The 26,647-nt window shown below is 62.6% G+C and overlaps 1 protein-coding gene across 1 annotated transcript in view; it reads left to right on the forward strand.

Moving 5' to 3' along the window:
- The window catches only part of ESPN (espin), a 31,287-nt gene that overhangs the window by 1,956 nt on the left and 2,684 nt on the right, over positions 1-26,647 (forward strand). The window contains 11 exon segments of the mRNA XM_045063651.1: positions 1,347-1,540; positions 10,611-10,797; positions 10,939-11,121; positions 11,272-11,403; positions 14,710-14,911; positions 15,901-16,034; positions 16,037-16,174; positions 18,783-18,944; positions 19,035-19,239; positions 21,787-21,932; positions 22,016-22,279. Coding sequence (XP_044919586.1) covers positions 1,347-1,540; positions 10,611-10,797; positions 10,939-11,121; positions 11,272-11,403; positions 14,710-14,911; positions 15,901-16,034; positions 16,037-16,174; positions 18,783-18,944; positions 19,035-19,239; positions 21,787-21,932; positions 22,016-22,279 — 1,947 coding nt within the window.

A 26,647-nucleotide genomic window follows, 5' to 3' on the forward strand; every position in this document is an offset into this window, starting at 1 on the left:
GACCTCGATCCCCAGCCCCGCTCAGCCCAGAGATAAGCAGCTTTATGGTGTGGACCACAGCACGTGAGGGCCTGCAGAGCTGTTGGAGCCTTGGGGACAGGCCAGAGCCCATAGGCCCAAGTCCTCTCCTTGTTGCCCCTCCCCCTCCCTGGAGATCTGGGCTCAGGGGGACAGACTGGGCATCCCAGCACACGAAAGGGTCCCAGTGTGGTCCTCAAGTGCCTGTGAGCCGCTCACTCTGCCTCACCTTCTGGCTACCCGCTTCCTAGCCCCGCAGCCACCCCCGAGGTCTGACAGATGACTTACTAGTCATGGCCCCCGGCCCCTGGCCCCTCTGTCCTCTCTCCTGTTTTTCAGGAACCTCTGAGATTCACTACCTGCAGCCACCTTGGCCACACCTGTCCCCACAGTGCCTCTCTCTGTGGGGAGAGGGGCTTCCTTCCCTGATCCTAGGAAACCACGCCCCCCCACGGCTGCCCCATCTGTGCCCTGCCCCCCCCTCTGCCCACCTCTCCATTATCCCGCCTGCTCGGCGCTGGGAGTTCGTGCTGTTCCTGCACTGGTGCCCGCTCACCTACACCCGCCAACCTTTGAGTCCCGATTTGTGGGTTCTCTGGGATGCCCCTCCTTGCCCAGGTAACATGAGCGGCACCTGCCAGCCCCTCCTGCAACAGACACACACACACACACACACCTGGAAGGTCATGGATGACACATGTGGTACTTCTGGGCCCAGACCATCGGCCAGCCCTCTCTGGGGTGCCCGGGAGGTGGGTCTAGCCCAAACCCCTCCCAGGGCCGCCTCTACCCCACACCTGACTGTCCAGACCCTGTGACCAGTACCCGGAAGCTTCCTCCTCCACAGAGCTAGAACACAGCCCGTTTCCTGGGCCAGGAGCCGGGAGTCTGCCGCGTGCCTGGGCAGGGGCCGTTCCCCGCACCGATGTTGGGTTATTGGAGGTCCACCAACCTGGAGGCCTCTTTTCATGTGACACCTGGGGAGGGGGAGCAGGGGAGGAAGGGGCCAAGGGTTAGATGCTGGGGGTGCCCCCCAAAGTCCTGAAGCCAGCCTGGGACGGCCAGAGCGGCCCAGCCCCAGCCGCACTTGCTCTCTCCCTCGGGCGTTCCCTGAGCATCTGGGCAACCGTTGCTCCTGTGGGGAGCCCAGGAGTGCTGTGTCCTAAAAGCCTCCTATATGCGAGCTGTTCACAGTCATGGCCAGCAGACCTCAGGGAGCCCAGCACAGGTGGCACAGGTGTGGTTCAAAGAGGGCCAGTTAGGGGCCCAAGGACAGAAGGGCCTCCGTGGCTGGGGAAGGCAAGGACTAACGGGCGCTTCTCCCACAGGACAAAGACAATTCTGGTGCCACAGTCCTGCACTTGGCTGCCCGCTTTGGCCACCCCGAGTTGGTGGACTGGCTGCTGCATCATGGCGGTGGGGATCCCACCGTGGCCACGGAAACAGGCGCCCTGCCTGTCCACTACGCTGCCGCCAAAGGAGACTTCCTCTCCCTGAGGCTTCTCGTCAGGCACCATCCCGGGTAAGGCCGCCCCTCCTCACCTGTCTTCTGGGTAGTACGGGCCGGGGCCCTACCCTCCTCTGGCATCCTGGGGGACTCGCTGCTTCTGGGCCGTCCCAGCGGCTAGAGGGCCAGGGCAGAGATGTTTCCTGAAGTTGTCCCCTTCCTGGAAGGCTGCCCACAGCCGCTTGCCCCAGAGCTTTGCCAGCAGACGCTCCCATGCAGAGCTCGCGGCCGCACCTGGGACGCTGGCACGCGGGCCCAGATCACCTGCGGCTCTCCAGGAAGCTTACGAGCCTACAGCAGGTGGCTGTCTTGAGCTCTGGCCTGTGCCCATTCGAAGGACTGTTGGAGGACTGTTGGAAGGGGGGTGGGTGACTAAATGGCTGGTGGCTCAGTCAGTTGAGCGTCTGCCTTCGGCTCAGGTCATGATCCTGGAGTCCTGGGTTCGAACCCCACATTGGGCTCCCTGCTCAGTGGGGAGCCTGCTTCTCCCTCTGCCCCTCCCCCTCCCCCGGCTCGTGTTCTTGCTCACTCTCGCTCTCCCGCTCTCTCAAATAAACAGATAAATAAAAATCTTTAAAATGGGGGTAGGAATGAAGATATGGGAGACTGTCCTAGAGCCCCTAGTCAGGAAGGAGGAGGAGGACTGAAGGGAGAGGGCTGCCCGTGTAGACCCCCAGGCTGCCTCCCAGCCCCACAGCCCCCTGACAGCAGCTGCTCATTTCCCGGGGCCCGTCCGCCCACTCCCACTAGCAAGGGAGGTGCGGCCCCCAAAGCTCCCAGGGTCCCCAGCCTGAATGGCAGTTCTGAGAAAGCAGCTGAGCAGTGGGCTGGGAGCTACCCAGGGTAGCCGAGGGTTGTGGAGAATGGGGCTTGATGCAGAGCAGGGAAGTCCTGGGGGTTCTGGGGGGAGGGAGGGAGCCAGGTCTTCGGTGCACCTGAGAAGAAGCAGGGGTCCTGGGGAGTGTCTGAAGGAGGAGGACAGTAGTGGCCTCAGGGACCTGACAAATGGGGGCCCTGAGCAGTGACTTTTCCATCAATCCAAATGGGTGCCCGGGACATTAAGTGGTGACGGAACACCGAGCCTCGGGAGGAGAGCAGCCACAACACGAGGGGTCAGCCCTCACCACTGGCTCCGCGCTGCGGGAGCCTGCAGGGCGCGGACTCCCAGGGAGCAGGCAAGAGACCCACCTGGCACCGCGGCCCTTGGGGCAGGATGGCAGCCTGTGGGGCCCAGGTCAGCGGGGTGGTATAGGGCAGCCCTGAGAGACCCCGGCCAGCCTACAGTCCATTTGCTGAAGGGAGTTCCCCGGTGTGGTTGGTGGGAGCCCACAGACCTGCGTCCTGGACCACAGGTTCTCCCGGCCACCCTGCCAGAGGCCACTTGGTGGTTCCTTGCTCTCGACGAGCTTGGGCGTGGGTCACGTCAAAGCGGGGATTTAGAGTTGGAGGCCCCCCATGAGGCAGACTCCCGAGCTGGCACCAGCAACAGCACCCTGGCGGGCTCGGTCCCAGGCTCCCAGCTCCGACTCTCCAGGCTGAGGCCAGGTAGTGGCCCCTGAGACAGGCCTGCAGACCCCCTGTGACAACGCCAGGGCCCCTGCCCCACCCCCTCACTTCACATGGAGGACACTGAGATCCTGCGAGGAGAGGAATGGGCTGTGGTCCCTTTTCTGCACCCATAAGCCCCCACACACATAACAGGCCTCCAACAAGCCAGGCTAATGGCGATGCCAACTTAGCCCAAATTTTGTAAACTGAGAGAGGACCCCCAGCCCACCTCTGGAAGTGCTGATGAGGACCTGGGCCTGGAGGGGGAGGGGCGAAGACCCAGGTTGCCCCTGAGCCCCTCCTCACGGAAAAGCCTGGGGCCTAGGATGAGCTAGAACCCTCCAAGGGCTGGGTTCCCACTGTTAGTGCCCCTTCTCGGCCTCAGGGCCTTGGGAACCCTGACCCCGCCCAGGCCATGCCAGGTGCTGACCGTGATTGGGCCCTGGTGCCAACCCTGAGGCCAGATGGCCTGGGCTGATGAGCCGTCAGCCCCTCCGAGGCCTCTATGAATCTCACAGACTTGGTCAGAAGACTTGGGCCCGTTCCCGCTGCAGCGAGTGACCTGGCTGATAAGAAGGTGCTTTTCTGAGGTTGCCAGGCTGGGCTCAGGCAGGAAAGCGCAGATGGGAACTGGGGTGGGGCCTGCTGGGAGCTGGAGGCCAGTGTCCCCATAGCCCCCTATCTCGGGGATGGAGACTCCTGCTCCCCCAGGCTGCACAAGGAGAGGGCAGTGGCTCAGGCGGCCCCAGGCCACAGGGCTCAGTGCGGGGACCCAGGCAGCCTGGCTGTGGAATGCCGAGGCTCCAAGCTTTCACTCTCGTGAGCCTCCCAGAGCTGCTGTGAACCGCAGTGAATTATTCACAAGGGCTCAGCTCCACCGACCGCAACCGCCGTGGAGGGAGGAAGGGACCTACGGGTGAGAAACTCGATCCCTCCCCGGGAGGCTGTGGGCCGAGGCCCTGACGAGCTGCAGAGGGGCAGGAGGGCAGGACCACCTGCAGGGGTCTGTGAGAAAAGGCCTGGCTGCAGGAACGCGCTGCGCCCACCTGCCCCTCTCCCAGTTTATCCCAGTCCCCCAGGCAAGTCCTTCCAGAGGTGGGAGTGTCGCCACAGGGACCTCCGGCGCTCTTGCCCCGTGATGAGCCTCCCTGTAGAAGGGGGTCCCGAAGGCGGCGTGGAGGCTGGTGGGAACCGGGCTGATGCTGTTTCAGGCCGTGGATCTTGGGAGATGGAATTGAGGGGCCGGCCCCCCCGGCCAGTCGCATTCGTGGTTGGCAGAGGGGAGCCGGGTATCCAGGCCTCCAGTCAGGGCCGACAGAGAAGGGGCCAGGAGCAGGGAGCCTCGGAGTCCGGCTTGCTTGGCCACTACCATGTGCTCCCCTGGGCTCTGTGCTGCTGGAGGGGAGCCCCAGGCTCAGCACAGACCCCCAGACTCGGAGAATGGCTGAGGAGCTCTGGGCTCTTCCTTTCTCTGGGGCCCCTGTGCTCTGCCGTTCAAAGCAAGCAGGAGAATCAGTCTGCCCGAAGGTTTGTGCCAACTGCACCTCCCTGCAAGGTCTCCTCTGCCTGAGGCCAGGCCCGCCAGGGACAGAGATTGGAAAACGCCCTAGCCAGGGGTCAGGATGAACTCAGGTGAGCCCCAACCTGCTGAGGGCTTACTGAGTGCCTAGCACCACCTGGCCATCCGCACCTTATAACCACCCCAGGTGGCAGCTCTGTACACGGCCCAGGTCACAGACTGATTCATTCAGCTAGCGCTTATGGAGCGTCCGCTCTGCGCCAGGCAATATTCTAAGGGCCAAGTATACATCCGTGAGCCAGACAGATATCCCTATGGCGCGGTGCTGACCAAGGGAGAAACAGCGTCTCAGAGAGGCTCACTGAGCAGCTGAGGTCCCCCCGTCCCCTGGGTGGCCTTGATCAAACCGTACCTCCTCTCCAGGCCTGTCTCCCACTCCTGCTCTAATTCCTATTCTCTCAGACCTCCCCGGCCCTGGCCTTCATCCCATCCAGCTGTGCCCACCTTTGAGAATGCAGGTCAGACTGCTGGACTGCCCACAGCTGCCTGCTCACCCACAGGAGAGGCCGTTTTCTTCTAAGGACCCAGGGGCCCTCCCGCCTCTGCCCTGCCCCCACGCCTCACCTTCACGGCTCTCCCACCTGTGAGGCTCCCCCATTCCCCTACCCCACCCCCTTCCACCTCCAGAGCCTTCTTGCAGCTCCTCCCAAGGGCTGGAGCCTTCCAACCTCCCACAGGCTCTTCCTGCTGCCTAGAACCCCCCCGAGTCTCGGGGGCTCTCTCCTCCCCTCCAGGCTTTGGCGCCCTTCCCCTTCTCAGCAAGTTCTGCGCAGAGCCTCCTTCAGATTCCACCTGGTTCCTTGCCTTATCTTCCCTCCCGTCCTTATCACCACCTGTCCTTACGCTCCGTGCACCCTGGGGTATCCTCATACGGTGTCTCCCCAACTAGTGAGGGCAGACGTCATCAGCCGCCCAGTGCCTGACACGCCGTGAGTGTTGGTTGAGTGAATCAGGAGTCTGGGAGCCCTGGGACTTGCCTAGCCCTGCAGGCAGCTCACTGCGGGTGACCTCAGATGGAGCTCCCCACTGGGTCTCCCCGGCCCATCCGGCAAATGGACTAGCCGAGGTCAAGAGCAAGCAGACGGCACAGAGTTCCTAACCTCACTGCCCATGTCTCTCGTCCCCATAGCTTCTCGCTCAACAACTAGCAACTGGGCAGGCCTCCGGTGCTTGGGAGGTAGTGAGCCCTCCCAGCTTCTTGGAGCCGGCTCTCAGGGAGGCTCCCAGAGCAAACAAGGGGACAGATGGAGAGCTTGAGCGGTGTTCAGAGACGTTCTTGCTAATGTGCCTGTGTGTTGGTTTGCCAGCTGGTGCTCCAGTGGAACCGAGCTCTGGGACAGCAGGGGTCTGCTCCTTTCACGGCTCTGTCCTGTCCTGGCTTGTGGCAGCCTAGTGACATGTGTCCCTGGAATGAACCAGACAACTCCAGTCACAAGTGCCATAATGCAAAACAAGCTACCTTGGTAGAAACCAGTGAGGTTTTCTTTAAATTGAGAGAGTCAAGAAGGCCTCCTAGGGCAGGTGCGAGCTCATCTGAGACCTGGATAAAAAGCGGGGCCAGTTCTGCAAAAATCTGGCTTGGCAGCGTGGCAGGTAGAAGGACCCCCCAGAGGCGGAGGCTGAGGTGGAATCAAGCTTGGGTTCACTGAGGACCAGAAGGAAGGCCTGGAAGCCTGGGAGAGTTGCAGGGAAGGGTAAGCTTCCGGAAATATTCCAGGCTTGGAGGTGGGTTGCGTATGAAGGTGACTATTCTAGAACCTTCCTCAAGTAAGGACTGCATTTCTTCCCTGGGCCAGGCCTAATTTGGGATCTTTTCAAATAAGCCAGGAGGCGCAGTGAGAGGACAAGAGAGATAGAGCCACCACAGTACCCATGACTTTTCCAGGGTCGCCTTACCCTACAACGGCGAGACCTGATACTTGTGACCTTCCTTGGGGCCAAAATTATTGCGGAAGGGGAGGGCCGCTGGAAATGCTGCTCTTTGATCCGAGTCTGGTTCCGTGGGCTGGTAACTCCTAGCTCCTGGAGGCAAAGGACGGAGATCTCCAGCAAGCATTCCGGGCTTGTTTCAAGTCATCACGCGGCGACCTGCTTACTCTTTGAAGTTCATTCGTGTCACCTATTTCCCAGAGGGGAAGAAAAATATGATTTATGTGATTGTTGCTAGAGAACTGCAGACCATAAAGATGTCTTTGAGGGTCTCCAAAGATTCCTAGGGTTTGGGCTCGGGCTACCCTTAGGGGAAGGGAGCATGGTGTCCTTTACCAGAATGGAGTTCGCAGCTGGGGAAGGTTTGAGGGAGAAAAGCGAGGTATCCACTCCAGGCACATGAAGTTGCAGAGGCCTGGGCAGTGCACACACGGACAGTGGGTAGACATGGGGACAAGATGTGGACTCCAGGTCTAAGCCAGAGAGAGGGAGAGTGTCAGGTGCAGGTGACCTTTGACCCCAGAAAGTAGATGACCTCACCAGCAGGGAGAGAGAGTGTGTTCAGAAAGAAGATTCGGGGCATCTCCACCTTTGGAGGGCAGGTGGAGGCCAGGGCTCAGCAAAAGAAGGCTTAGGAGACTTGGCCAAGAAGAGTGGGAAGAGACACCTGTTAGGGAGCGCGCGCGACCTTCCAGAACTTCCTCTTCTGTTCTCTTATAAGAGCCAAGGAGATGCTGGACAATTATGATGCCCGATTGCCATATATGGAAACTGAGGCTCAGGAGGTTAAACACCCACTAGGGCCCTGCCCAGTGAGCGAAGAGCCAGGGTATGGGTGGTGGCCAGGGCCACAGACAGGGGCTGGGACTGGAATGGTCACCCTTAGCGTCACTTGGGCTACAGCTCGATGGGCTAGTGGGATGCTGAGGCCAGAAGGACCCCCGGACCCCGCCTCTCTCCTCTGGGGGACGCTCCACTGCAGAAGCAATGCCTCACCTGACCTGTGGTTGGTTGGGTCTGGCCACCCCAGGCCCGCAGTGCCCCCACCGAGGTACAGGGAAGAGGATCCCAAAATATAACAGTGGCTCCCGGCTTGTGCTAGGTGCTGAGGGCTCTCTAAGCACGTCTCAGGGATGCTTCCTGCTCCTGCTCCGTGGGTGACTTTGAGACAGAGACAAAAGGCAGGACTGTGACGCAGCGGGGTGGGGCTCACGGCCCCCGGTCCTTCTCTGCCTCTCTCTCCTCCGGCGAGCTGAGCCTTCTGTGCACAGCACCTACCCTGTCAGGTCCCTGAACAGACTAGATGAGACAGCATGTCCGTCTGCTCATCACAGGGCCTGGAACAGATCGATCGTCCCATGAACGGCACCTGCTGACCCTGTCATCGATCATTGTGACTACTGCTATAAATTTATCTCTCTCCCCATCTAAATTAATTGATTTTGTTCCATGTGCTCATCCATAGTTTTATAATCCCCCCCCCAGTGAGCATTGGGGGCCCCTGCCCTTCTTGCCTCCAGGCCAGAGTACAACAGGGTAACAAGGCCAGCACCCGCTTGCTCACTCTTGCCCGTCTGCGTATCTGACTGCCCCATGGTGCTGGGGCCTCCCGGGCTGGGGGCTGTGGCTCCAAGGATGCAGAGACGGAAATACTAGTAGGAACGGTGGTAAGCTGGAGCATTTGGGGCTTCCTCTGTCCCAGAGACTCCAGCTGAGGGTGGCAGCCACTGGCCTGGCAGGAGGGAGGTTGTGGCCATGACTGCCCCCTCCTGCTCAGGTCCTGCTCTGCGCCAGCTTCTCAGACCTTCTAAGACCTTCCCAGACTGACCAGACCCCTCGGGAATATGGACACCTACCAAGCGGGGGGTGCTAGGAGGGGCTGAGGTCCTGGCAGATCTGGTACCCCAAGTTTTATACATTGCCTTAGGCTTCCCCAGAGAGATAGCAGGGGTCCTGGCTGGTGGACCCCTCAACCTCTGATCCCCAGATCCCAGCACTCCCTGTGTCTTGGTTACGGGGTGAATAATTCAGGCCGCTGAGTGTTGGTCATGAAACATTAAGCAGGCTGTTACTGTCACATCAGTATGTGAATGTGTGTGTGTGGGGGGGGGGGGACAATGGCACTGGGGCGTGGAGGCTGGTGGCTGCAAGCCAGAGTGTTCCTGGGAAGAGGCGTGTGGGCGAGTCTCTGTCGCCAGGTGCCGTGTCAGCTCGTGAGCGCCACTGCCCGGACTCAGGCAGGGAAACGGAGGGCAGCCAGGCATGGTCCCTGTTCCACCCCAAATGAGTGAATTGTCACACTGGGCATCAGGCCCAGAAAAACGGCAGCTCTGTGTCTGGGGTGATGGTGCCCGTGTAGGAGTAAGGAGAAAGCAGGGAGGTGCCCAGTGAGGGCTGCAGGTGACCAGAGGGGCGGGGTCAGGGAAGAGGGCAGGGAGGAGGGACTGAGGAGTGTGTGAGGGGACGGGACCAAGCCATGTCGGGAGTGACAAGACGGTGGGCACGTGGGCAGCTAGTGGAGGACTGGGTGGCCCGGGGCCCGTATTAATGGACAGCTGGGCTGGCACTTGGATGCGGGAGGGAGGACCTGCATGGCCGTTAGTGGAGAGTGTGAGACTGATGTCACCAGTGGGTAGATCGTGGGGCAGACGGACGGGACAACATTTAGTCAGATGAAGAGGTGCGTTTCCGGGGCACCGAGGGCTGGTCCTGCTTCCTGGGACTCAGCCCCAGCCCAGAGCTTCCCTGTGAGCGAGGCGGCTGCTCCCGCGTCTGGGACTAGATTGTGGCCCCACCTAGTGTCTAACTATAGTAACTGCGCCCTGGGCTGTCCACCCTATTACGAAGTCAGAAAACCTGGGGCTCCTTCAGTGGCGGGTGCAACTTCCCTGCTTCCCAGCAGCACTCCACCTCATGGGTCTGATTCCCAGCTCCCCAGATAGGACTCCTCCTCAGCAGCCGAGGAACAGGGATGAGGGACAGAGCCAGCTGCAAGCTGGACCTTAGGAAAGCCCCAAGAGTGAAGACAGGGATGGTCGTTCCTGTGTGCCTATTGCATGCACTGGGCCCTGCATCACAAACATACACTCAAGTGCCATTTACCAGTTGTTTTACCTTTAGGAGGTCACAGCCCCTGAGCCCCGACTGCCCATCTGCAAAAATGGGAAAGACAGTAAGACCTAAGTAAGGACATCCAATGAGAACCTGTCCATCAATATCACGGCACACCAGGATGCTCCGTGAATGGTGGCCGCCTGTAGAGCTGTCGAATTGACAACAAGATATCCAATTGAATTTTAATTTGGATAAACCGCAAATCATATTTTAGTATAAGTATAGTCCATGCCTTGTTTGGGATATACTTATACTAGAAAATGATTTCTTGTTTCTCTGAGTTTCAGAATTAACTGGTTATCTTGTATTCTATCTGGCAGCCCTACTACTCTGCCCCCTGGGGATTCAGTCTCCTGGGGGAGGCAGAAGCCAAAATCGCTTAAGTTCAATCAAGTGTGACAGGCAGTCTTTGGAGTGAGCCCAGGGCCATATGCGACATGGAGGTAGGAAAGGCCTGCTCTGCCTGGGGAAATCAGGGCACGCCTCATGGAGGAGGGGATCTGGACTGAGTCTTAGGGAAGAGGAAGGAAGGGCATTCCAGATAGAGGGGGACCCGATCAAAGGCATACAAGTAAGACAGAAAGTTTGGGGATTCACAGTGATAATGGGTTAATGTGGCTGAAAAGGTAAAGAGGCCAGATCTCCATATCCTTGTAGGCCTGGGTGAAAAGGGGGGTTATTTACTGGGGACAGGGACTAGAAGGAGGGGGGTGACCGCGTCAAAGGGGACACCCTGGAGAAGACTGGCATAGGACCAAGTGTCCAGAGGCAGTCAGGGACAGCGGGACCCGGTGACTAGACTTCTCCAACCCACTCTCCCAGCCCTCCAGAGCTCCCCTAAAGAGCGCCAGGAGCATAAGAAGGGTTTGGAGGGAGGTGGGCGCTGGGAGCCCACGGTGGGTGCTGTCTCCGCAGGGGAGTGACTGCCCAAACCAAGACCGGTGCCACGCCCCTGTACCTGGCGTGCCAGGAGGGCCACCTGGAGGTGACGCAGTACCTGGTGCAAGAGTGCGGCGCGGACCCGCACGCGAGGGCCCAGGACGGCATGACCCCGCTGCATGCAGCGGCGCAGATGGGCCACAGCCCCGTCATCGTGTGGCTGGTGAGCTCGCGGTCAGGGCGGGGCGGGGCCCGGGAAGGGGCGGGGTTTGCTCGCGAAGCGGCCCGCGCGGACGGTGGGCGGGGCCTGGCGGGGCCTGGCGCCCAGCCCCCGCCCCTCTTTCCCGCGCCCCCTCGCGCCCAGGTGAGCTGCACCGACGTGAGCCTGTCGGAGCGGGACAAGGACGGCGCCACGGCCATGCACTTCGCGGCGAGCCGCGGCCACGCCAAAGTGCTCAGCTGGCTCCTGCTGCACGGCGGCGAGATCTCCACCGACCTGTGGGGCGGGACCCCGCTGCACGACGCCGCGGAAAACGGGGAGCTGGAGGTGGGGGCGGGGAGCTGAAGGTGGGGGCGGTGTGGGGGCTGGGCGAGCGCCCTCTGCTGGCGCCGAGCCCGCCGCACAGCCCTGCCGCGGCGCGAGGGGTGGCGGGTCTCGGCGAGGGGGCGGGGGTCCTCAGTACGTGGCGCCTCGCAGTGCTGCCAGATCCTGGTAGTGAACGGCGCGGCGCTGGACGTCCGCGACCGCGACGGATATACGGCCGCCGAGCTCTCGGACTACAATGGCCATAGCCGTTGCACCCGCTACCTGCGCACCGTGGAGAACCTGGTATGACCCCGAGCCCCTGGTTAGCTCGTCCCCCTCCCCATCCCCGCCTCCCCCCAGGGGCAGGTGTTCTTACCCCTTTAACACGGAGGAAGCTGAGTTTCGGAGACATGAAGCCCTGTCCGAGGTCACAGACCATCACCCTCTCTCCGCCCACAACCACTGACAATGGAGGGGCGAGGCGGCGTAGGAGAAAGGGTCAGGGGGAGGAGACCAGCATCATCCTGGTAGGGAGGATGGCGCCGAGAAATCACAAGACACACCTGCCGATGGGAATAGTCGAGTTCATTCACCTGCCCACAACCCACACTAGTAGCTCATTTAACTGTCCACTGCCTCTGAGGTAGGTGGTGGTAATGCCCCCGGTTCATCCAAGGTCACACAGCTACGTTGTATGTTCCCTCACTTCATGGCTACCTCATAACTGGAAACTTGTGTGACTTTTTAAAAATTATTTTATCATGGCTGCACAGCGTGAAGTCGCCTCCTGGGACTTGAGCTCAGGTGTGGTTGGCTCCGAGTCCAGGGCCCTGCCTTTTCTGATGTAATGCCCGCTTTGGGGCAGGAGGGAAGACAGAGGGCAGGTCTCACAGGGGCCTTCCGAAGGACCAGCCCCAGGGGGCAGCGTGGCCAGAAGAGGCCTGGGAAATGGGAAGGGTCGGGGAGAAGGTGCGATGGCCTCTTGCCCGCAGCACTGTGTCTGCCCCTTCTGCAGGCGCGGGGAGGGGGGCACCCTGGTTCTGGGTGCCTCAGAGCACAGCAAGGCCCAGGGGTCAGAGACGGCAGCTGGACCCAAGGAAGAATTTCCCCCCCCCAAAAGGCCACCCAGAGAGACTAACAGTCCAGCAGATAATGAGTGTCCTGTCAGTAGGGTATATACCAACACGGGTGGATGCTGTGAAGGGCATTTCTGCACCACAGGTCCTTCCTTCCCACTGAGGGAGCAGTCTGAGAGTGGGATGGGGGGGCACAAAGCCCCAGCCTCTGCAGCCCCCCCCCTTTTTAAGATTTTATTTATTTATTTGACAGAGATCACAAGTAGGCAGAGAGGCAGGCAGAGAGAGGGGGAAAGCAGGCTCCCCGCTGAGCAGAGAGCCCGATGCGGGACTGGATCCCAGGATCCCGGGATCATGACCTGAGCCGAAGGCAGAGGCTTTAACCCACTGAGCCACCCAGGCAGGCACCCCCTCTTCCAGCCCCTCTTTTTTTTTTTTAAAGATTTTATTTATTTATCAGAGAGAGAGGGAGAGAGCGAGCACAGGCAGACAGAATGGCAGACAGAGGCAGAGGGAGAAGCAGGCTCCTTGCTGAGCAAGGAGCCCGATGTGGGACTCGATCCCAGGACGCTGGGATCATGACCTGAGCCGAAGGCAGCTGCTTAACCCACTGAGCCACCCAGGCGTCCCTCTTCCAGCCCCTCTTAACAGCAGCTCCAGCCGAGAGAAACATGACTGCCTGAATTCTGACTCTGGCAGGCACCCTGCCCAGTGCTCTATGGTCTGATCTCAGTCTCTGCTGGAAATTAATACTACTAGTTCACATTTACTGGCTACCATACCCTGGCACTTCACTAACTTTGAAAATCTTTGTTTATACCCTCACAAGGCAAAAAGTACTGATATCAGGGCGCCTGGGTGGCTCTGTGGGTTAAAGCCTCTGCCTTCTGCTCAGGTCATGATCCCAGGATCCTGGGATCGAGCCCCATGTCGGGCTCTCTGCTCCGTGGGGAGCCTGCTTCCTCCTCTCTCTGTGTGCCTCTCTGCCTACTTGTGATTTCTGTCTGCCAAATAAATAAATTAAATCTTAAAAAAAAAAAAAAAAGTACTGTTATCCCCATTTACAGATAAAGAAACTCAGGGAAACTCAGGGGCGCCTGAGCAGCTCAGTTAGTGAAGCATCTGACTCTTGATTTCGGCTCAGGTCATGATCTCAGGGTCATGAGATCGAGCCCCTCATGGGGCTCTGCACTGGGTGTGGAGCTTCTTGAAATTCTCCCTCTCCTTCTGCCCCACCCCCATCCCACACCCCCACAGGCTCTCTCTCTTTAGGTACAGCAAGGATAAGTGACTTGCCCAAGGTCATGTAGCTAGTAAGTGGGAGAAGTGAAATTTGAAGCCGACATTCCAGGCCGCAGAGCCTGTGCCCCTAACCTCTGCTATCCATGGGGTCAGGGCTGGGTACCCCCAGTGCCCACTGCTGTCAGCTGTCAGTCACAAAGAGAGGCTTTTCAGCTGCCCACCCCCACCCCGTCCAGCCCAGCCCCTGTGCTTTCCCTTGGCTCCTGGAATGGACAGCAGGGCCTGCCCCGCCCCTCTGACCTGGGTGGGGGATGGGAGCCCTTGGTCCCCTCACGCAGACAGGCCCAGCTACAGCAGTGGAGGATCCAAACTGTGCAGGATGTTGGCCCAGAAAAGGCAAACACTCCCACAGAGCCCCTAATTACAGGGCCAATGAGCATGGCTGCCGAGCTGTTACCTGGTGCTAGGCTTGCCTCCCATTCCCGGGGGGCCTGTGACACTTCTCGGGCAGGGAGGGGGCCCCAGGCAGGGAGGAGCATACTTGGGCAGGAGGCAGCCAACGGAGCCAGCGAGCAGGCTTGCCGGCAGCAAGGCCAGCATGGGCAACGTAAGCAGGACCCCTCCCCCATCCCGCTCCCATGCAGGGAGGGTCAAGCCTGTGGTCAGGGACACAGGCAGTGGTGGGGACAGCAGGCTTCCAGTCTGAGCCTGGGCTGCCCACCAGACTCAGCTGGGCTGCCCCAGACACCCCCCGGCTTTCAACAGCTCCACCGGGGGATCCAGGCTGGGCTGGTGTTGGGATTTGCCCCAGTAGAACAAGGAAAGACAAGGGCTGCTGGCCAGGTAATGGGAAATTAGTCTTTCCTGCAAATTGTGGGGGCCCTGCATGCCTCCCCTGCCCCCTGGCAGCTGTGACACCTGAGCCCTTCCCACAGATACACTGGAGCCCAGTTCCTCTAATGAGGAAGGAGAAGGCTGGTGCCATGGTAGTCTTCCCCTTGGGGTCCAGGCCAAGGCCCCCTCTTCTGACAGTCTCTCAACCCCCCTGAGCAAGGAATGGCTGGGGTGGGCGTTTCCCAGAAACCTGTGGTCCTGCTGCCAGGGGGCCAGGCTTGGGCCTGAATCTTCCCCTGGGAAGAACCCAAGAGACATTCTCAGAAAGGGGAGGAAGCCCAGAAAGGGAAGCGGCCGGGCCCAGGTCGCACCACAAGGACTAGCCCCAGCAGGACCCTGGCCTGGAGCGCCCTGGTCTCCAGGTCAGGCTGTCCTTCCTGGCTCCCTTCCCATTCAGAGTGTGGAGCACCGTGTCCTGTCCCGGGATCCGTCTGCTGAGCTGGAGGCCAAGCAGCCCGACTCTGGCATGTCTTCGCCCAATACCACCATGTCCGTCCAGCCGCTGAACCCTGACCTCAGCTCGCCCACCAGCACCCTCTCCAACTACGACTCCTGCTCCTCTAGCCACTCCAGCATCAAGGACCAGCGCCCCCCACGCCGTGAGTGGGCCGGCTTGGGACGAGGGAGGAGGGAGCGAGGACTGGGACTGGCCTCTGGGCACTGAGGGCCGGCCTCGGCCCACTCTGCCTCCAGCGCTGGAGGCTGCCCAGGTCTCTGGGAGGGGGGGGCTCCTGCTTGTGGTGAGGGGACAGCTGTGCTTGTGTGTGCCCATCACAAACACACCTGTATCTCCACAAGGACTGTTCCCCAGACGGAACCCCCATACACCCCACAAAAGCTTCATTATCCTCACTCACATGCACAGTGTTCCCCAGACTTTATGCACACCTGGTCACACTCAAGTGTGCACACTTGTACGTGTGTATGCACAATATACAGATGGGAACACATGCGCACATGTAACAGCCCCATGCAGATGCATGTGCACACCTGTGCTATGGCCCAGACACATGGCCTCCATCTCCATACTCCAGACGTGCGCACCCATGCAAACACACGCAGACACACCCCACGTCCACAGCCCGTTGCAAACCCCTTTGTACGACGAGGAAACTGCGTGGACTCACAAACAGGGACCACACCCTGAGCCTGGGTGGCCACCTGCCGGTGAGAGCTGCCCCAAGCCACCGGGTGGCAGCCTGCAGAGCCGGTGGGGTGCCTGGTAATCTGGGCCGTGGCCGTCGTGCTGCCGCCACCCCACCCTGCCGGGTCTGACCCCAGGAGCTGTCCCTTCAGCCTCCGGGTGGCTGAGCCCCCCTGGCCTGCTCTGGCATCAAAAGCCCTCTAGGGCCTCCCCTCCAAACTTGAGTGCATGGTCTTGCCCCAACACATGCATCGCCAGAGCAGGGGAGGGGAGGGGAGGGCAAGATGGGCCGTGCCCTGCCTGGGCCCACAGCGGAGCCGTACCGGGCTGCGTCCCTAAGCTCACCTGGTCCCTTGGTGAGTCGCTTCTGGGTGGAAGAGGGTCTCAGTCCTGGGGGACAGCCTCCCTGCAATCTCCCACACCCAGTCTTCCCTCCCTCCCCAGGGCTTCCCAGCTCAAGAGCTGCAGACATACAAAAGTACATAGACAAGCTGAGCCCACAGCTGGGCCGGCCCAGGGGCAAGACGGAGAGAACCACACCGCTGCCACCACCGCCCAGCTTCCCTCCGCCGCCCCCGCCCCCCCGAACACCCAACTGCCCCCACCCCCACCAGGCTACCCAGCTCCCCAGCCCCCCGCGGGACCACAGGCTGCTGACATCTACCTGCAGACCAAGAGCAAACTCCGCCACGTGGAGACAGAGGCCCTCAAGAAGGAGGTAGTGAACCTTCCCCCACCTGCCTGCCTCCTAGCCCAGGGACTGGGCGGATAGGCTGCCCCCGAGGCCAGGGGACCAGCTCTTGGGCACAGGGTCGGGGGGCCTTGGGCCAGTGTGGCAGATTCAAGAGTCAAAGCTCCTGGCCAGCCCCATGGGGCACTAGGGCTGGGTCCTGGGGACAGGCAGATGAGTAAGACAGAGCCACTACCCTCTCAGGAGCTGGGACTGGGTGAAGGAACGTATCATCAGACAGTTGGGCCTCTCAGGGAACTGGAGTGCAGAGCGCAGAGAATTGGCAGAGACTATGGACAGACTGCCTCCTCACAGCCCTACCCATGCCCATAGCCCCATGCTCAGGTGGAGAATGGCTCCCAAGGGGGTGTCTGGCGGAGAGTGGGGAGAGACACCAGTGGCATGGCTGTGAAGGGCCCCAGAGGCAGGAACAGAGAGCACTAGCAGGACTCCGCCCTCGCAGGGGGCTGAGGGAGGGTGAAACTGCAGTTGGCTCCCTAGTTTGGGGCTTGGAGTGCCCAGGTTGGTGGGAAGGCCAGTCCTGGGATGGGGGCCATGGGGGCATGTCCAGTGGCGGGCACACTGAATGTGAGCTGTCCTGGATGTTAGGGCCTCTGGGGCCCTGGCTGAGGCTCTGGAGCCAGAGGGCTGGTCTGGGTAACTGAGAGTCCCGGCCTGGGAGCCCCATAGGGAGTCCTGGGGTCCTGGCTAGTCTGGGAGGTGGGGGACAACTGAGACTCCAGGTGGCTGAATATGGGGTAGAGGACCCTGCGGGTCCCGTGGGAGCCCTGACCTGCAGTTCTCGCTCAAGCCCAAGGCAAGCCATTCCAGAGGCAAGACGAGGAACCAATTTGCCCACAGGTGACCCAGGTCACAAGGCCACTGGGTTGGGGAGGGGAAGGACAGCCTCCACAGAGACTCCACCCTGCCCTCACTGCCATCCTGGACTAAGTTCCCAGTCGGGTCCCCTTTCATCTCTGTGAGGTGGAGAGAGCCCAGGAGAGGACTGCAGGGGCCTCAGGGCCAGCCGACTGTCCCTGCTGGCGGCTTTGTGAGCCCTGCCCAAAGCCACAGGACAGGTGGCCCAGCCTGCGCCCCCTCCACTCCCTTGAGCAACAGGATTTCGAGGTCCTGTGTTCCTACCCGGTGTGTGCGTGCGGGGCTGCAGGCGACCAGCAGCTCCACAAAGAGCCCTTTGTGTGCCCGCTGCTCCTCGCCCCCCCGGCCTCCGCCCCCTGGGCCTGGCCGTTGCCTGACCGCGTCCAGAGCGGGGTCGTGGCATCCGGGCCTTGGGCTGCAGGGGGCGCCGAGGGGGGCGGACTGGCCCAGAAAACAAATCCTGTGGTGTCGGGTTTCCTGCAACAAGAGCCGGTTTGGGTGGGGTGTGGAGGTCCGGGCCACGACGGGGACGCACGGGGGGGGGGGGCGTGGAACAGGGGACACCCCCCCGCACGGTGACTCGGCCTTTGGCCCTGCCGGCTCATGTCCTTTTCCCTGGGCTGGGCTTATAGTGGGGGGCCAGCTGCGACGGGGCGGGCCACCGCGCGGTCATCTGAGCCCGCCTGCCGCCCCTGAAACCCGAGGCTTAGGCGCGGGTGTCGGTGTCGCTTACGCGGATGTCGATGGTTTCCAGATGCGGGAGGGGAAGGGCGGGGGCGTGACCCAGGACTCAGGGGTACCAAACGTGGGGGGCTCCGCTGCTCGTGGTCAGGCCTGCGTTCTGCCCACGGGGTTTGGAAGGGATCGGTTGGGAGAGGAGATGGAGGCCGGGTCGCCCAGCACCTCGCGGAGGGAGAAAGGCACAGGGGGCGGGGCCACATCTGGCTCGCGGGACCCGTAAGAAGCAGGGGCGGGTTGCTGCGATGCAGCTGGAGCCCCCGTGGCGTCCCCTATTTCTGGGAGTGGGTAGGCCCGGGATTGGCGGGCCCTGGGTGATGTCAGGCCGGCGGCGCTCATAGGCGCTCTTAGGCGCGGGCGGGCAAGGGCTGGGCTGTAACCCGAGAGGAAGGATCAGGTAGCGCAGGTGTCGGGTCCATGCCGCCCCCGCCGCCAGGTGCACAGCGGGGGCCACCGGCACAGGCGCAGGTAGGAGCAGCCCCGGGGCCGGGCGGCTGAGAGCCCTGGGCAAGCAGGAGCCTAACAGGACAAGGGATCTGAGGCGGGCTCCCTCGCCGGGGTCCCCGAAAGAGCGTTCGGCAGAGCCGTGGGGACGCGCGGGACGGTCGGGTGGCCGGGAGTCGGGTGAGGCTGAGGCCTTAGCGCTGGCTAAACGGCGAGCTGCCCCTTCTCCGGCTCCCCCTGGCGACTGGGCTGGGTCAACCCGCCCCTGGTCCCGCCCCTTCTAGCCTCCGTGGGGGCCCTGGTGGCCCTTGGCCCGCGCCCAGAACCCCTCCCTCTAGGGCCGACCGAGCCTGCCCTTCCCCGGGACCCTCGCCCCATCTCCGCTCTGAGAACAGGCGGGTCTGGGGAGCCGGCTGGCGGCACCCTTGGACGGCCGCTGGCCGGGAGCCTCGGGAATGGGAAGAGCTGGGGGGGCGGGGCGTGGGAGGCCGCGGGGACCCGAGCCTGAAGCCCCCGCACCGCTGTCTTCCCGCAGCTGGGCTCCCGCGACGGCCACAACGGGCTGAGGAGGCAGGACTCCGGCCGCAAGCCCCGCGCCTTCAGCAAGCAGCCCAGCACGGGGGACTACTACCGGCAGCTGGGCCGCTGCCCCGGGGAGCCGCCGGCCGCGGGCCCGGGCATGGCGCACAGCGAGGAGGTGCGTGCCTGCCCGCCCGCGCCCGCCGGCCGCCCGGGCCCCGGCCCGGCCTCCCGCTCCTCACTCGCGAGCCCCTCCGCTCCCCCGCAGGCGGCGCTGCTCCCCGGGAACCACGTGCACAACGGCTGCGCCGCGGACCCCAAGGCGTCCAGGGAGCTGCCCCCGCCGCCCCCGCCGCCGCCGCCGCCGCCGCCCCTGCCGGACGCCCTGAGCTCGCTGCCGCCGGCTCCACCTCTGCCCTTCGAGGGCGCTGGCCCTGGTTGCGGGCAGCGTCGCTCCTCCTCGTCCACTGGCAGTGAGTAGGGGCGGGTTGAGGGGTGGGGGGCGGCGCTAGCCCTGAAGGGGAGGGAAGCCTAGACGTCGCTCCCGTCCGGTCCGGCTGCCACGGTCCGGTCCCGGCTGCCACTGCCCTAGCGCTTACTCCCTTCCTGCTGGTTCTGCCTGCCGCAGCCCCTGGCCCAAGGAGGACCCCGAGGGAAGGCTCTGAGCGGCATTAGTGTGAGCCCAGCCAAGTCCCCTTCCCTCTCTGGGCCCACGTCCCATCTAGCAGCGAAGGCCTCCAGCTCTGGTGGCTGGTGTTTCCAAGGAGCAGGTGTTAATGGGAAACTGGGAGAAGAGCTAGTTTCAGGGAGGCCGGGCTGAGGGGAGCAGGTGTTAATGGGAAACTGGGAGAAGAGCTAGTTTCAGGGAGGCCGGGCTGAGGGCCAAGCCTCTTCCTGCCCCACATCTATCCTCATCCCTCTTCTGCTTGCCTTTGTCTTGCTCTTCCGAGCTAGCTATGGCGGAGCTCTCCCCAGATGCTTCAGGGACACTTCCCAGTCAGACCCCCCCAGAGGCCCCAAGCCAGCTAGGACCTGCTCTGGGGACAAGGCCAGTGACCCATCACGCCCTGCCCTTTCCCTCCTGATGACCACTCCCCCACTTGGCAGCCCCACATCCTTTGTAAGGTGTAGGCTGGTGACCAGGATTCCTGAGCTTCTCTTCTGTAACATGGGCCAGACTCCTGCCTGCCAAGGCTCATGTAAGGCCCAGGAGGTGGTGCCCGGGGGACCTACGCTCCCACCTGAGCCTGAGGGGAGGGGTTTGCCCAGCCACGCACTGCAGGGACCATGTTTAGTGACACCAACCAAAGTTTCATCTCCTTAACTAAAAGTGCAAGGGTATGACGGAGTGCAGAGTAAGAGGAGCTTGGGCTCCCTAGGGCACCTGTGGAGCCTCAGCCCCTGCAGCCCAGAGCCCATGGTAGCATGGTCACCCCCACCAGGGCCTCCAGAATGGACCCCCAGCTCTGGGGTGAGCTTGTTCCATCTGGAGCAAGGCTGAGGCTAGGAACAGAAGCAAAACAGACTCTGGGCTTCTCGAGACAACGCTTCTCACGGAAGAACCTGGGCTGGGTGCCCTATCCCAACCCAATGCCAAGATTGAGGCCCTGGCTGGGGGGCGGGGGGTCAGGGCCAGTGGCAGCTCTACCCAATCCCCAGGGACCAGTAAGAGCCAGAACTGGGTGGACCACCCTCGTGGAGCCCCAGAGCAGCCTGAGCCAAGTCAGATGAGCTGGAAAATTCCTTCTGTCCTCTCCCCTCCTCTGTGCATCTCCCTCCCATGTTTCTGCCCTCCCCTCTCTTGCTGTCTTCGCCCCCCCCGCCCCCACTGTCCTAGCCTCACCCGGCCCCTTCCCCCTCCCTCTCCTAACTTCGCTGTCACTTCTCTCCTCTCCTCTCGGTCCCTAGAAGTGAGAATCCTGAGGCTCAGGAAGAGTGAGTAGCTGTGTTGCATGTGTGGCTCCTGGCTGAGGTGTGGGGCGGGGAACGAGGCATGCTCAGGGAAATCAAGGCCGAAGGACAGGGCAGGGCCAGGGGCCAGCAGGCCGGGGGTCTTCTGCACTACAACCACTCTCCTACCTGCACCTCACCCGTGTGCACACCCACGAGTTCTGTCCGGGGCTTTCAGTTTTGCCTAAATAAATGGGCCTGTTGCCAGTGCCCACCTGGCACCTTTTCCTTTTACCCCTCCTGCTACTCGGTCAGGGATCCCCCGCCCTGGGGGAACCAAAGAGTCCCCTGCTGGCTTGTTTTGTTGCCCTCACCCAGCCCTCACCCCTCCTCGGTCTCTAAAGACAGCCCTTCCCAAACCCCAGTCACCTCCGCTGGCCTTGTCAGAAAATGCAAACTCCGTGCGCTGGATATTTGCATGTTTTTCACCTGGCTCTTTTTCCTGGGTGTTTTCACCCCATATCCTTAGTAAGAGCTCCTCTCTACTAGGTCTCCCCGAGCTGAGCAGCACTTTGCCATAAGTGCGCTACGGGCTTGCAACCAGCGTGTCCGTGTGTGTCTGTCTATGGGTAATGGTGGGGGGGAGGGACCGGTTGGGTTCCGACATTCAGAGTTCCGAGTCTATATGGCCATGGAGGCCCTGGGTGATTCAGTCCAAGGGTCACTGAGCTTCGCTGATTCAGAGAGGGCTGGAGGGAGACTCCACCCCAGCAGGGCCGAGCCAGGGAACCCAGGACAAAGGTCGGGTGGCTTTGCCCCCAGGTAGTGTCTTGAAGCTGGTCAGTCAGTGTCCTGGGCGGAGACATTCACTGGAGTCCCCGGGGCGGTCCAAGAGCCAGCATGTACTCCCGGGGGCCTCCAGGCGGGGCCCCCATGCCCTGTGAGTAGGGCCGGGAGGATGGTGGGGCCCCCTGAGCTGGGAGCAGGAACCTCCCTCTGGGGGTCTGCGGGAGCCTCCCAGGGGCCCCGCCCTTCCTGATTAGGGAAGGGGGCAGCAGAGGGGCAGATGTGGGGCCTTAGCGATGCAAGCCCCAGCCCCAGCCAGCACCTCCTCTCCTGCCTTCGTGTAGGCACCAAGTCTTTCAACATGATGTCCCCGACGGGTGACAACTCCGAGCTACTGGCTGAGATCAAGGCGGGCAAGAGTCTGAAGCCAACGCCGCAGAGCAAGGGACTGACCACGGTGTTCTCGGGCAGCGGGCAGCCGATCTCCCAGGTAGACGGCGTGCCCGGCCCTCCCGTCCCGGCTCCCCTCGTCCCTGCCCGCCAGGCCCTCAGTGTCGCCGCTTCTCCCTGCAGTCCGACTCGCCGCTGCCTCCCGCGTCGCCGGCGCCTTTACGGGCCCGCAGCCCCACCCCGCCCGCCGCGGGGCCCCAGCCTCTGCTCAACGGCAGCGTGGCGCCGGCACCGCCCGCCACCCCGGCGCCCGGCGTGCAGCTCGACGTGGAGGCGCTCATCCCCACGCACGACGAGCAGGGCCGGCCCATCCCGGAGTGGAAGCGGCAGGTGATGGTGCGGAAACTGCAGCTGAAGATGCAGGAGGAGGAGGAGCAGAGACGGAAGGTGGGCGGGGCGGGGCTGCCTGAAGTCCCGAGGGTCTGCCCCTGGGCCTCCGCCCATCCCCCACATCCGCCCACGGCAGGCGGGTCCCTTCCACCCCGGGCGGCTCCCACTACCTTTGGGGGGGAAAAGCAGGGTTGGACGACCTCCCTGACCTGGGGCTGTCCCCAGTTTCCACCCCTACCCCCACCTCCAGCAGCCCTTCTAGTGAGATGGCAAAGTTCATCAGACTCTAATGTCCTTCAGGCTGCCTGGAATCTCCTAAAAACTCTGATTCTGGCTCAGGAACTCTGGGCGGGGCTGAGCTTCTGTTTTTCTGGGAAGCTCCTGGGAGAAGTTGTGCATCCTGGTCCAGGGACCACACTCAGAGGAGCCCGCAGGGACTTTTGGTTGCCGTCAGCCTGGCCTGGGCCCTTTCCCTGCACTGCCACTTTCTAGGCACCAGTTCTGAGCCTCATCTAGCCCAGGATATTTTCTTCTCTGTCAGATGATTGATCATGACTGGTTGGTAGGATGGTTTGCCATCGACCTGCTCAACACACGTTTCCTGAGTGCTGTGTATATGACACACACTGTGGAAGCCTCTAGGGGTTCACGACGAACATATCAGGGCCTTTTCGAGGTGGCCGCGAGGGCAGCAGGGGTGCCAGGGGGTCAACCAGCAAGCAAACACAGCACCTTAATAGAGCCTTAAGTGCCCCCAAGAATAAAAAACAAAGTCACGTGAGAGCCTGAGTGGGCAGGGAGGCCAGTGGCTGGGCTGTTGCAGCGCACTGTGACGGGGCATGCAGAGGACTGAGACGGCCCTAAACCCACCATCCTCTTTGGGCTGGAGGCAGCGTTAGGGAAGAAGGAAGTGATGTCCATGGTGGACTTGGGAGATGAGCACGAGGTTGACTGGGAACAGAGCGGGCCAAAAAGCAAGCAGGCTCTGAGCCTGTCTAGGAGAGGGCTGGAACTGGAGAGGCCAGTGCGGATCAGATCACCAAGGCCTGGCCTTGAAGAAAATGGACTTTCTCCTGCAGCAGTCGGCAACCTGGGAGAGGGGTTACGTGGGGGAAGTGGCCTCATCCTATTTGTCTGTGGGGAAGGGATTGTAGTGAGTCAGGATGAACCACCAGGAAGACAGCACCCCCCCTCCCCGCCCCCAGGGCTGGAGAAGCCCTCACTCAAGTGAGGAATGAACAAAACTGTTGGAAGCTCCTGGCGCGCCTGACCCCATCAATTTATTATTATTCCTGTTGCGGGGACTAGGGGCTGAAGCCACAGCCTGGCCGCGGGCTCCGCAAACACGCCGGCGGAGCGCACAGGGAGGGCTTGGGCTACAGAGGGCGCTGAGAAGGGGTCCTCCGTTTGGGTGAGGCCTCGCCGGGTCGCAGACCTGAGGCGGGGTGGGGGAGGGCCACCGGGCGTCGCGGCTTCAACGCCTTTTGCATGTTCCTTCGGTGGTGTAATGAGCAACCCAGCCGAGTGTGGAGACGCCGTCCGCGCCCTGTCTCTGCAGCAGCGCCCGACGACCCCGCCAGCGACCAAAGAGGACACTGCCCGGCGCCCGGAGTAGCGGCCTGGGCCGAAGCCTCGTCCCAGTGTAGTGACCTGCCGGCCGGCCGGGCTCGGCCCATCCCCGCCAGCACAGCCCCGCGGAGCCATTACACCACCCGGGACATGCAAATGGCGCCCCCGGCGGCCGCTGCGGGAACCGGGCCAGAGGGAGACGCGCCTCCCTCCCCTCTCTTGTCTTCCCCGCCTTAGCTGACCGCCGCCAGCTCGTGCTGCTACCCCCGCGAGGGCTGGAGGTACTCCAGCGCGCACAACGCCATCCTCGGGCCCTTCGGCGAGCTCATGACCGAAGCCGACATCCTCCGCATCGAGCAGCAAATCGAGAACCTGCAGGTGCTGCACAAGGCGCAGAAGCTGGAGGCGCGCCTGGAGCAGCTGGAGCTGGAGCTGGAGCAGCTGCTGCCCATCTCGGCCGCCCTTTCGGCGCCGCGCTTCACCGTCGACCCGCGCCGCATGCACGGCCGCGCCGCCAGCCTGCCCGCCTGGTGCAGCAAGATCTCCACGCTGCTCAAGAGCATGGCCACGCTGCTGGCCGCGCTGGGCGGCCGGCCCGCGCACTTGGCCGAGCTGCTGGCCGCCGACACGGGCCAGCCGCTGGCCCCGCTGCCCGACGCACCCTGGCGGCCGGGCCCGCTCTGCCTGGGCCGCTCGCACTCGCTGAGCTGGTGCCGCGAGGCCGTGGCGCGCGAGATCTTGGAGTGCGGCGTCTCGGTGCAGCACCTCCGCGCCGTCTACGAGCTGCGCGCCCAGGGCTCGGCGCCCGCGCGCGACTCGCGCCACAAGCCCTCGCTCCCCGCCGGCGCCTCCGGCCGAGAGCCCATCCTCGAGGAGGACTACGTGGCGGCCAGCGCCGGGGAGCCGGACCCCCCCGCCGCCAACGGCTTGCCGGCCGCCGGGGACTCCCTGGGCGCCCTGGGCCCGCCGGACGCTCCCGGCCACCAGGCAGCGATGCCCGAGCCCGAGCCCGAGCCGCCCGCGCGCCGGCCGCCGCTGGCCCCCGAGCTGCGCGGCGTCCAGGACTACATAGATATGCGCAAGGAGCGCATCGTCTACCTCTTCCTGGAGCACTGGCGCAAGTGGACCTTCCGCGGCCCCGGGCGTCACGCCCAGGCGCGCCTACGCAGACTGCTGCCCCGCGTGGTGGCCGCCGGCGCGCGCCCGGCCCCGGACGCCGCCGACGCCCCCCAGCCACCGGCCGCCGACGGCCCCGACGGACGGCTGCTGCGCCTGCTCAAGCAGCGGCAGGTGGTGGGCAAGCTGCTGGGCCACTGGCGGAGCCTGCTGCGGCAGGTGCCCGCCCGCCCGCCGGGCTCGGGCCTGGCGCACGGCCTGTACTGGCCTGAGCACTTCCTGCCGCCCCTCGACGGCGGCGCGCCCCGGCGCTACGACAGCCTCACGCTCGACCTCTTCATGCTCGGCTACTTCCAGCTGCTCGAGATGGGCCTGAGCCGTGAGGAGCGCAAGTTCCGCCACCTGCTGTGCTACGAGATGTTTGACCGGCTGGGCAGCCACCCGTGGGAGCTCATCCGCCTCTTCCACCGCGTGGTGCTCGAGGAGGTGGAGGCTGGTCGGCGCAGCTGGAGCGACGGCTTTGAGGACCTCAGGCGCCAGTTCTTTGGAGACAGCCCAGAGGCCGAGCCAGCCCAGGAAGATGAGGAGGCCCAGAAGGAGCAAGAAGAGGAAAAAAAAGAGGAGGAGGAGAGGGAGCCGGTGGAAAAGATGGCTTCGGCTCAGACGGTGGACTGGCCAGAGGGGCAGCCCGAAGCCCCAGCTCCTGCGCCGCAGCCCCCCACCCCACCCCCGCCGGCTGCACCGCCCCCCACATGGGACCCTCCTGGTTCCGAAGCCCCCGCGGAAGATCCCCTGGAGCTGGTGTCTGAGATGGGCGAGTTCAGCAACGAGGACATCTGCCGCTACATCGATCGCAGCTTCTCCTTCTGGAAAGAGAAGGAGGCAGAGCTCTTTGATATCTGAGCAGAATTTGGAATTTCCCCTCAAGCACCTTAACCAGGGCCTGGATGCCTGTCTGATGCCCTCTGGAGGCCAAAAGTCCACAGGAAGAACCCAGAAGCCAGCATGGTGGCTTTGGAGAACCCAGAGTGCCCAGGAGGACCAGGCTGCCGCAGCCTTTGAAACCCCAGCATGGCCAGATGTGGGGCGGTGGCCAGAACGGGCAGGGCGGGGCACAGGGCAAACCCGGTGTTCCCCTCTGGCCCTACAGTCTTGCCTGGCTCTGTGTTGGAGCCAGGTGGAAGAAGCCGCCCCCTGAGGGACCGTGGGTCCCCCTTGGGGCAGTGGGGCTCTCCTCTCTCTGGTTTTCCACTGAATTCACAGCTACTTCTTTGAGGTCATGGAGCGACGTGTGTAGTGTTCCGTGTGACATGTTCTCCTGTGTAAACACCCAAGTAATAAAACTCTTTGCTGTGAGCCGCCTGTGTTGGATGCCCGCCCCCACTCCTGCCAGGTCACTACAACCACACAGTTATGGAGTAGTGTCTGCTCACTTGGGAATAGGATACATGTGGGGCAGAAGGTTCTTCACGCTGGAGGCCAGCCTGAGCCTCTCTGAGCTGGCTGGATCTGTGGGGGCCCAACTTGGGGTCTGCCCAGAGAGTCGGGTCAGGGGCCTGGGGTCAGCTGTCAGCCTGCCCCAGTGGGGAGGAAGCTCATTCTCTGCTCCTCTCCCACACCTTAGCTCTGACCTCTCTGGTGCCACCTTTAGGATCCGGGACCTGAGTTACAAGGAGGCAGAGCCTAGGAGATTCCCTTTAAGGGGATTGTGGCCAGGCACCTTCATCAATGTGCCCTGTA

The sequence above is a fragment of the Mustela putorius genome, unplaced genomic scaffold (assembly GCF_011764305.1).
Source record: "Mustela putorius furo isolate JIRA1106 unplaced genomic scaffold, ASM1176430v1.1 tig00003853_pilon_pilon_pilon, whole genome shotgun sequence".
In the NCBI taxonomy this organism is placed as follows: Eukaryota; Metazoa; Chordata; class Mammalia; order Carnivora; family Mustelidae; genus Mustela; species Mustela putorius.